The 11,158-nt window shown below is 41.6% G+C and overlaps 1 protein-coding gene and 1 long non-coding RNA gene across 2 annotated transcripts; both read left to right on the forward strand.

The window, feature by feature from the left end:
- Positions 1-5,761: 5,761 nt before the first annotated feature.
- LOC103639698 (uncharacterized) lies at positions 5,762-8,608 on the forward strand. Its single transcript, XM_008662430.3, has 4 exons — positions 5,762-5,773; positions 5,869-6,127; positions 6,320-6,444; positions 8,188-8,608. Exons 1-4 carry the CDS (start codon positions 5,762-5,764, stop codon positions 8,350-8,352), a joined length of 561 nt encoding a protein of 186 aa, XP_008660652.3. The 3' UTR covers positions 8,353-8,608.
- A 405-nt stretch (positions 8,609-9,013) lies between these two features.
- On the forward strand, positions 9,014-9,423 carry LOC103637865 (uncharacterized). Its single transcript, XR_558411.2, has 3 exons — positions 9,014-9,037; positions 9,125-9,154; positions 9,318-9,423. It is a non-coding gene; the product is annotated as an uncharacterized lncRNA (long non-coding RNA).
- The last annotated feature ends 1,735 nt before the right edge of the window (positions 9,424-11,158 follow it).

An 11,158-nucleotide genomic window follows, 5' to 3' on the forward strand; every position in this document is an offset into this window, starting at 1 on the left:
GAGGATGCACCGAGGAGGACCCAAAGGCCATAGCCCCGACGACAAGCCAAGACTTAGTTAGAACTCCACTTTATACCCTTAGCTCCACTTCCTCCACCCCACAGAGACTTGGGAGCCTCTCCTCACTCTCTCTCCCGCTTGTAACCCCTACTACGAGAATTGATCTGCAATGGTACCGGTAGCGCACAGCGAAATTTACTTGTCGGAGCGAGGTTCGAAACACCGACACACACTACAATGCTACTATCATCGAGTAAAATAAATACACCCACAAATGTACAATCACACTCAAGCAGTAATAGTAGTAGATTGCATAAATATATGTACTAATCAAGAGAGGCAACAGGTAACTCAGAGCACCATCTCCACGCGGGCTTCGTCTACTCGGGAAAGGCTGAATCTCCCCTGGGAATTAGGCTTCTAAACTCGCCCTTAGCCTATGACCTAGGGTCTCATCTCTCTTGTTTTCTCATTTGGTCAATGATAACCATCCTTTTTTTATTTTATCCTCCTTGTCTTTTGTCTTATGGATTGATGCCTAGCTTATAGCATCGAGCTACCGCACGAACATCATCATGGACATGACATAGCAGCACCTCAGCGCTATAGAGTTATGGTGTTGAGCTCAGTGCCAAGATCTATGGTGTCGAGATTAGGGATGTAAAATGCTTCATAAAATATCCGTCTGAATCTAGATTCGAAGAAGGTGAACACAAGTTTGGATGCAAATTTTGGATATTCAGACGTTTTATCGGATAACGGATACAAATACAGATATTTGGTTCGGATATCGAATTCGAATACAATATGTCTGATATCCTTCGTATTTTAGATATTCGGTTATCTTCCCAGATATATCTTACCAATAGTTATGTGCATTTTGTTTATTTTTTGCAGAAAGAAAATAATAATACACAAATAGTCTCAGAAATTCATGAAATATGGAGCCACAACTTATGTCCACATATAATCCTAAAAATTTTTGGACTATAAAATCCATCATATATCAACATTTCTTCTATTTCACTTCCACTTGTTGCGTGAGTTACACTTGAAATCACTCTAAGTATCCAAGTTTCAACATAATTAATACTTCACTTTATCTTTTTCATCTAGGGACTTTAGGTTATCTTCTTATAGAATTTTATTAGTCTTAGTAACTTATTTGCAATTTCCATTCGTCACTAGAATATTTTATTATTTTAATTGCATTTTGATGTTTTTACATAATAATAATAATAATAATAATAATAATAATAATAATAATAATAATAATAATAATAATATATAAATAGCCTCAGGAATTCATGAAATTTTACGAAGGTGCAAAATATTCCACATATAATCCTAAAAAATGTTTGGACTGTAAATTCTATAATATGCCAATGTTTTTATCATTTCACTTCCACTTGTTGCGTGAATTACACGAGAAATCACTCTAAGTATCCAAGTTTCAATATAAGCAATACTTCACTATATCATTTTCATATGAAGACTTGAGATTATATTCTTATAGAATGTTTATTAGTATTGGTAACTTAATTGTAATTTTTGGTAGAAACTAGAATATTTTATGGATTTAATTGCATTTTAATGATTTTCTAAAAAAGAAGTTTATAATATACAAATAGCCTCAGAATTTTATGAAAATTTACGGAGGCACAACATATGTCCATATACAATCCTAGAAAATATTTGGACCATAAATCTATAATATACCAATGTTTCTTTCATTTTACTTCCATGTGTTGCGTGAGTTACACGAGAAATCACTCCAAGTATCTAAGTTTAAACATAATCAATACTTCAATTTATAATTTTTATGTGAGGACTTGAGATTATCTTCATATAGAATCTTTATTAGTCTTGGTAACTTATTTACAAATTTATTTCGAGGATAGAACATTTATGAATTCAATTGCATTTTTATGATTTTCTGCATAAAGAAATTAATAATACACAAATAGCCTCAGAAGTTCATAAAATTTTATGGAGGCGCAACATATATTCACATATAATCCTAAAAAATGTTTGGACCATAAATCCATAAGATGTCAGCGTTTCTTCCCTTTCACATCCACTTGTTGCGTGGGTTACACGTGAAATCACTCTAAGTATCCAGTTTCAACATAATCAATACTTCAATTTATCATTTTCATATGGGAATTTCATGTTATCTTCATATAGGATGTTTATTAGTCTTGGTAACTTATTTGTAATTTTCTGTCGACACTATAATATTTTATGATTTTAATTGCATTTTGATGATTTTATGCAAAACGAAATTAATAATACACAAATAACTTAGAAAATGCATGAAATTTAACGGAGATGTAACAATGTACACATATAATGCTTAAAAATATTTGGACTCAATGAGTGGATAAATGATTACAACCACGATATGTGTGGAGTGATGTCTTACATGGTATCCAATAAAAAATTTGTTACCGACGATATCCTAGTCCGATTAGTTTCATATTCAACACGCGACTAAATGCATTTTCATCCGAAAACATATGTATTTGTATTCGTATCCAAGGCTATCCATATTCGAATTTGAACCCGAATAAAAATATGAAAACAAATACGGTTTCATTGATATTTGTCCGTATTCGATCCGATTACATCCCTAGTCGAGATCCAACACCTAGGCCACGACTTCTCTTTTTTGTTTGGCAGCTCTCGCTCGCCTACCTCTATTTATTTTTTATTTGCCTTCCTATTTCCCTCTTTCCAGTCCTTTCAATTTTATCTAATCCATTGATTCAATGTTTAAAGCTTGGATTTCATAGACTAAGATATTCTTCCTCTTTCTCAATTTATACATTTCTATTGGTTTATGTTAGGTCTATATTGTAAGTATAGTTTTCTAGGTAGACATGATTTAAATGAATTTTGATTTTGATGTACAAGCAAAGGTATTTAGGTAGAAATGTTTGCAAACATGTGTTTAGTTTCTATCATCGCTTTGTACTTGATATATCAGTGCATGTGGTTTATGATCAGGTCATAATGTTAGTTATTATGTTTAGTTTTGATATAGGTTAATATAAATTTGGTTGTTATGTGAAGGTTTTATTTTGTTAACTATAATATTTAGTTTGTTAGTTATTTAGTTTAGAGTATAGGTCTACATCAATTTAAAATGTTTATATTGTGATATAAGGAAATGAGACTTGTTTTCTTATAATCTTTGTTTTGGTACATGCAGGACATATGGCAAGAGGAGAAATGGCAAACAGAGTCATCCCATCGATTTATACCCGAACATGTCTTACATAGATGCATATGCCTCTCCTAAGCTATCGATATCTAATTTTGACTACGGTAAGCTAGCTCACATGTTTCAATTGATACATACAGATACAACTCATGTTACTCCTACTCATACCGTAGTTTTAATGTAAGTAATTATTTGTCAATATTTTGTTTTATTGTTCATTTATGTCTTATTAAATTATTGTTAAGTTTATGGCATCAACTTGTTTAGGACTATAAGAAGTGTTTTTTGTTTTAGTGGATCGATGATCCCGATAAGTTTGGTCCAAGATACCTCTTTTTCAACCACTTGTTGAAAGAGGTAGCCACACGAGTCGTGGTTCCACCACCTTCCCCAACACTTCATCGATGACGAACAAGGAAGAGTCACCTTCTGTGGATAAAACACTAATTCACTTGTTGGAAAGGCCTCGACATGGGCCTCAATGAAGATGGCTCTTCGGAATTTCAGAGCAAGCATAGGCTCCAAGAAGTTCTCTATTTGGGCCTACCTCATAGGCCTAGGACAAATGAATCTGCTTCGGAATAACTTGAGAAGATGAGAGAAGAGAAGCGAGCTATAAACTTATCATCATCTTAGACACAAGAACCATTTTTTTTGTGAAAGGAGAGTGGGTAGGTCATGCATTAACAGTGAAGGACTAACTAATATACGGATAAGCTGCATCTGTTGCGAGTTGTCGATTGTGGAAGAGCTAAAACATGCGCAACTGAGAATGTATAAAGAAATGAACAATGCATAATGAAGGATTACCAAAGCAGTGTCTTAGTTGTACACTGCTCCTTTAGTGGGTATTTGGTTTTTAGAGACTATTATTTAGTTCATCTATTTTATTACATTTTAGTCTCTAAATTAACAAATATAGAAACTAAAACTTTAATTTAATTTTCGTATTTGACAATTTAGGACTTAAAATAAAATAAAATGAAAGGACTAAAAAATAGTTCTTAGACACCAAACACCCGGCTCTTGTGCGAGAATATTAGTTACCTGCCATAGAAGACGAGTATCTTTTTTTGTCAGAGAAAAGCAAAAGTTGGTGCCCCTGCTGATGCAGCCATTATGCTGTGCCTTACGTTTAGAGAATGCCCAACAGTCCAACACTACTTGCCAAAACAGGTTAACAACTCGCTTGCATTGCATGGGCCAGTAGTTAATTAACGAGCCTGGAACAGGTGAACGATAAGTTCGATCAGAGATCATCATGGTACAGCCACAGCAGCGCGAAGGAGCCAACACCCAGGTGCAAGTGCAAGCTTCATTCGATGTTTGTTTACAAAATGAGCGAGCCGTTAGGTCGCCTTTCGTTTCGCCGATACCCGGCCATCCATTCCACGGCACCGAAAGATTGATTGAAACAGCGTAAACACGGGAACAGCACAGAACCGAGCACCTCGACGCGCTCGTCCACCGCCACGGTCTCTCGGTCGCACCCTGATCGAGCATCACACTACGGCGGCCGCGGCCGCGGCGTTCTGTCTCTCTGCGGCCACCGAGCACCCGTCGTCTTTCCTGTGCCAGCCACCGTGGTAGAGCTGCTGCTGCAGCCGCGCCCAGAAGTTGCCCCTCCTCGCCTTCCTCTCCTGCTGCTCCGCCTGGCGGCCCGCGGCCAGCGCCGGTGCCGCCTCGCTCCCCGTCCCCTCCTGGTGCAGCAGCAGCAGCGCGAGGCTTCCGCGGCGGGGGCGCGGCGCCTGGGCCGACGACGAGTGCGCTGCGGTCTCCTCCGAGGGCGAGGACGGGGAGAAGGAGGAGGACGCCGACGCCGACTCGTGGGCGGCGCCGGCGGAGAGGCGCGATAGGCGGTCTCGTAGGCAGAAAGGGCACACCCCGGCCGCGTGCCGGTGCTTCGGGTGCGTCATGCACCGCGCGGGGTTCGACCTGCCGGCGCCGGCTGCCATGGTTGGGCGGCGATCGGAAACGGCTGCACGAGCACGAGCCCAGCACAGGGCCAAGAAATGAGTGGGGTGGGGTTGGGGTTGCGCGCGTGCGGGAGCTGGCGGTGGTGCGGCGTGGTCTGGCCGTGCCGTGCGGGTGGCGTTGTCCTATATATGTATGGCGATTGGCGCAGGAGGCGGGACCTGGAGAAGTTGCGCGGACGCGGGCGGAGCCAGTGGGCAGTGAGTTGGGGGCAGTTGGGGTGCGTGCGTCCATACGCGTGGTTGGCTCGGTTGGATTGGATGCCGCTTGGGTCCGGCCGTCTTGGCCGGCCGGTGAGCGCGCTACGACGTTGCACGCGCGCACAAGCACACGTCCCTAGAGCTAGAGGACCGATGTTTCGGTGCTTTTTCTTTTGGTTGAACCGCGTCACTCATCGATAGCTAAGCGGTCGATAAAATCAGGTATTAGACTGATGACTCATGACTGGTTCTTGATGTTTTATTAGATTCACAATAGGAGAAGAAGATATATAAAAGACTGTTAAGAGTTGATGCGTCATCACAGTTCACAGTGCATGGTCGTCGTTCTACAAGAATCGCTATGAAGCTGACAGTTACATAGCATCATCGTACTACTACATTTTAAACGATGGCAAAGATTGTCAAGTGTCAACACAATCTCTACTAACAATTAAGAGTGTTGTGTAGACCGCCCCCGCCCCCGGAAACCCCGCGCCCGCCTCCGCCCGCCCGCACGCCGGAAACCTCGCCGCAGGAAACCGCGGTCCCTACCACCCGCCCGCCCTACCGCCCGCCCGCAAATCCTTCCGCGAACCGCCCTACCACCCGCTCCCACGCCGCAATCCCACTGCGACCGCTGCGAACCGCCCTACCAGCCGCCGCAATCCCGCCTCGTTTTCCTGCTACAGCTCCAACCTCCGCGAAAGGACCTCGGGGACGGTGTCGGGTGCTGGTGTCAGGAAAGTTATTTTTGCATCTGTTCTATATCATTCTTCTTATTTTCGCTGCTCGATTGGAGCGTGGTTGTGTTCTTGTAGTTTATTTACAGAGTTTCTGCTGGGGTCCCCTGATAGGTTCAACGTCGTTCGTCCGCTTGTTCAGTTCTGTCACTAATGTCCATGCTGCTGCTCGTCCGCAGGTCCGTACTACTGGGTGAAGTGCAAGCCTGCAGACGAGCCCATACCAGTTAGTCAGCCGAACCAAGGGAGCGTGCGAGGGAGGAAGGAGAAGAAGCGGATCAAGCAGCGCAAGGACTTTATCATGGTGAATGCCCTTTGCATTCTCTATTAGGGGTGAAAACGGGCGGATACGGACGGATAGTAGCTCATCCTGTATCCTACCCTAATGTATTTAAAACGGATTCGGGATCGGATACGGATAGTTAGAAACGGGACGGATACGGATACAGGGACCGGATATTTATCCGGGCGGATAAGTGACGGATACGGATATTATTTGATCGGATATCGGATACTTGTCGGATAATGCATTAATTGGTTATCATAAAATATTCTTGTTCGATCACGAAATTGCAAGTAAATTAATACTAATAAACATTTAATAGAATATAATCTCAAGTTCCCACATAAAAATGGTAAAGTGAAGTATTGATTATGTTAAAACTTGGATACTTAGAGTGATTTTATGTGTAACTCACGCAATAAGTGGAAATAAAATAGAAAAAACGTTGACATCCTGTGAATTTTATGGTCTCATTTTATTCAAATAAAACCTCAAGTCGCCACATGAAAATGATAAATGAAATATTAATTATGTTGAAACGTCGATACATAAAATGATTTCACGTGTAACTCACGCAATAAGTGGGAGTGGAATGGAAGAAACACCAACATCTTGTGGATTTTATAATCCAAATGTTTTTTGAGAACTATATGTAGATATATGTTGTGTCCCACTAAAAATTGATGAATTTTTTAGGCTATTTGGTGTATTATTAATTTCTTGTTGTAGAAAATCATCAAAATACAATTAAATTCATAAAAATATTGTAGTGTCGACCGGAAATTGCGAATAAGTTACCAATATTAATAAATAGTTTATAAAGAGATAATTCTAAGTTCCCACATGGAGATAATCTTAAGTCCCCACATTTTCATGTTAAAGTCTATTATTTTGATATAAATTTAGACATTATTTCAATGATTTTGGCCTAAAGATATGTTTAAACAAAAATGTGTTGTACTACAAAGTTATAGATCTCTTCGAGCTCTACAATTTTCATATAAACTTTATCTTCATCCGATTTCATATGTAAAAGTTATGATTTTATAACTATATTATTATGCAGAAAAAGAAAAAACGGGTACCCGAATTCCGGGTACCCGTATCCGACCCGAATATCCGGGTAGTACTCGTTCCGTATCCGACCCGAATCCGAAGCTGTACTATCCGGGTATTACCCGTATCCGTTCCGAATATAAAAATACCCGTATCCGTATCCGAAAAATGGTCCCGAATGAGTATCCGTATCCGGTACCCGTTTCGGGTACCCTACCCGTTTTCACCCCTATTCTCTATAGCCGTTACTGTTATTATTATAATAAATATATTACTTGATTTACTGCTACGGTATTCTGTTTTATGCTATGTGAGCCTAGCCTGATTTTCCTTTATGCTGGAAGGGGGATTTTTTTCACCAATAAAATCTTGAGAGTTGATAGGTAGATGTCGCCTAGCAGTCCCAAGTGTCACCATGAAACGGATCTACACAATAACTTTTTATGCCACCCAGTCAATTCTAGCGGTGCTCAACAGAGTTTAAAATCAACCTTCTTTTGATTCACTATTTTACAATTTGTTCATTTTCCTAGACCCAAGCAAGTGAATGGCATAACCCAAGCCTGGCATAGAGATACATGAGTAAACTGAAGTATCAACCAAAGCAACTTAGTCGATATGGCTGAGTAGTGTTACCTGGATCTGAGCTCTAATGTATCGCCCTTAGTTTCTAATGAAACACTTAAAATGCATGTGTTACTTGTACAGGCTGAGAAGAAGAAGCGCAGAGCTCTGTATTCTGCTGCTGTTAAGAGAAAGGAGGCAGAACGAACAGAAAGGAAGATGGCTGCTGTGGCAAGAGAGCGGGCATGGGCAGCAAGGTTGATAGAGCTAAAACAGCTTGAGGAAGAAATTAAAGCTGTAATGGCATAAGGGCCTGCTCTAGAAAATGGCAAGACGTCTAACCTGTTTCTGCTGCTCTATTTTCTCCTCCTTTGTTCCTACATAGTTTAAATTGTCACAATTCTTGTGATGGAATGGAAGACCAGTACCACTTCTTTCAACAGTAATATCAAATGCTGGAACTGTTTTTTAATACAGACTCTCATTAGACCATGTTTGGAGTTTGTTTACTTTTGATGTAATTTAGAATAAGTGATGCGATGGTATCTGTGTGCTTGACATCTGAGATGGTTGTTGTCTGCAATATATAGTTTTGGTACACTTATTCTATGATACATAATTTGTACTGTCAGTATTCAAGCAACTAATGCTACATGCTTTTGTGGCTGTGCCTGATTAATGAAGCATATAATGTTGTATAGTATGTGTCGTTTATACAGGTCCATATATATATATTGATATGCATTTGTCCATGCATGATGCTTATTTTACCTGAAATGGAAGAAGGGCCCAAGAAACCCGACCTGTCCTTGAAGGAAATAATCATTTTTAAAATAAATGATTTGTATTGTTGGTGTGCTGCGCTCCATCGAGAACATCGAGTGAGGTGGTGTGCTGCTGCTCTAAAGAAGGGAGGAGAGGAAGTAGCGACAAGGTCGCCAAGACCATCTGGCGTGATGTCTCCTACCAAATCACCAAGATCAACATGTACAAGGTGGTCCAGTCTCGAGCCCTCTCCCTGCATGCTTCCATTGATTTTTTATTTCATTCAAATCGATTTGTCGTGATATATGCAATGTAGGATGGTCGGCATGTACAAGATATGCTTAAGGTGAGGTTGCAATTCAGGATGTGCATATATTTCTTGGACTTGAATTTGTTTAATCTAAATAGATTATTTTTTATCCTATCCAAATTTCCAATGACTTGCCATATCATTAGCATCAGAGGCTCCGTAAAGCAGCTCTGCTGGGATTAACAGATTCACTGTCAAGGTCAAACATCACTATGATATTGCTGAGATGGTCCAATCAGTGACAATGCTGGTGGTATTGTTGAGATGGCTGGAATGAGCCACAAAATCTGAGAGAACTGATGCTCTTGGTGTTGCTGGCAACCCAACTGCTGCTATTAGAAAGGTAGAAATGCTTTTTATCCATTTGTTGGCTCAATTTGTTCATTTGTCACTGCCATCATTGGCACTATTGGTAGGGTATGTATTTCTTAATATTTTAACATACGAGAATGAACTAATGAAGTAGTAGTAGTAGTAGCAGATAATATACAACAAAAGAACCATTGTACTCGTCTGGTAACCTAATTCATCTGTATCTCTATTTTACATGAGGTTTGTTCATCCCTTATCAATGCTAATTTCATGCTTAAACATATTGCATCGTAGCTTAATAAGGGGCGCGTGTGTGTATATATAGGTATGCATTGCCCTTCTGTTTAACTTCTGGCATTTTAATAATGGTAGCATTTCTCTTCTGTTTAACTTCAATAGGATGTGCTTCTCCTAATCAGAAAAAAAGAAGCGCATCCGAAGAAACCATTTCTGGTTCTCCTCACCTCCCAACCCCAGATAATGCCACTCATATACTCATTTTTGATACACTAATAACACCATATTTTCAGTTTTTGAACATGCGGGTTCTGAGAGAGTACTTAGAGATTGAATTCAAGATTCTGGAACCATTCTGTGAGTCTGATATTGAGAGGCTAATTTATGGCACATTATAGGGAAACCTATAGCTGCTGACACGAGCAGAGTTAGGGAGGTTAAGTTTTAGGTTTTAGACTGTCTCCAACAAGGTTCTGTATATGGTTCTGTTCGGTAAGTTTAGAGGATACAGACGTTCGGTGTGCCTCCAGCAATGACCGGTAAATGGCACTCTAAATTTTACCGTTCGCCTTCTATCCTGTAAATGTGGCGGACTCTATGCGTTCGCTACACATCGGCCGCTGGTGAATCCCGTGCCGACGCGGAGGTTTCCCTCTCCATTCGTATGGCAACCATTTCCCCTGCGCCGTCGGACCGCTCGCGGCAAGCTTCGTCGTCGGCTCGCCGGCGCGGCCGGGCACGCACAGCTACCTCAACGACCTCGTCGCCCGCTCGGGCGCCATCGGCGTGTCCGTCTACTACCGCCTCGCGCGCGGAGCACAAGCTGCCCGCTGCGTACGATGACGCGTGGGCGGGGCTGCGGTGGGCGGTGACGCTCGGCAAGGACCCGTGGCTGCTGGAGCACGCCGACCTGTCCCGCGTGTTCCTGCCGAGCTGCAGCGCCGGCGCCAACATCGCGCACGACACGGTCGTGCGAGCCTCCGCCGCCGGCGTGGCCATCCGCGGGCTCGCCTCAGTGCCCCCGTACTTCACTGGTAGGGAGGCCGTGGGCGGCGAGACGGCGTTCAGCCCCGAGATCCGGCTGTCCATGGACCGGACTTGGCGAGACGGCGTTCGTGGACGACGCGGCGCGCAAGGCCTCCGCGCGTGCTGGTGTGTGTGGCCGAGAACGACTTCCTACTCAAGGGGAATAACAATGTTAATTAAATTTGACAATTCGAAATTATTAATTCAAAAATTAATAAATACACTTTTTTCCGCATCATTTGTATAGCGTGAAATGGGAACAAAACAAAGAAAACAGAAAAAGAAATGGAAAAAGGGAATCTGTTAACACTGTAGCTTTAGGGGATCGAATTTAGAAGACGCTGCTGGAGACTGAGAATATATAGAGGACAAAATCTTTTAGAATGTGCTGTAAAGGACAGAAAATATTCCTTTAGGGGATGGAATTTAGGGGATGTTGCTGGAGACAACCTTAGGTTGTTTATT

This window comes from Zea mays, chromosome 9 (genome assembly GCF_902167145.1).
Source record: "Zea mays cultivar B73 chromosome 9, Zm-B73-REFERENCE-NAM-5.0, whole genome shotgun sequence".
NCBI lineage: Eukaryota > Viridiplantae > Streptophyta > Magnoliopsida > Poales > Poaceae > Zea > Zea mays.

Coding starts and splice junctions, on each gene's coding strand:
- LOC103639698 (XM_008662430.3), top strand. Junction 6,128..6,319: donor GACCTCGGGGACGGTGTCGG/GTGCTGGTGTCA, acceptor GCTCGTCCGCAG/GTCCGTACTACTGGGTGAAG. Junction 6,445..8,187: donor AGCGCAAGGACTTTATCATG/GTGAATGCCCTT, acceptor TTACTTGTACAG/GCTGAGAAGAAGAAGCGCAG.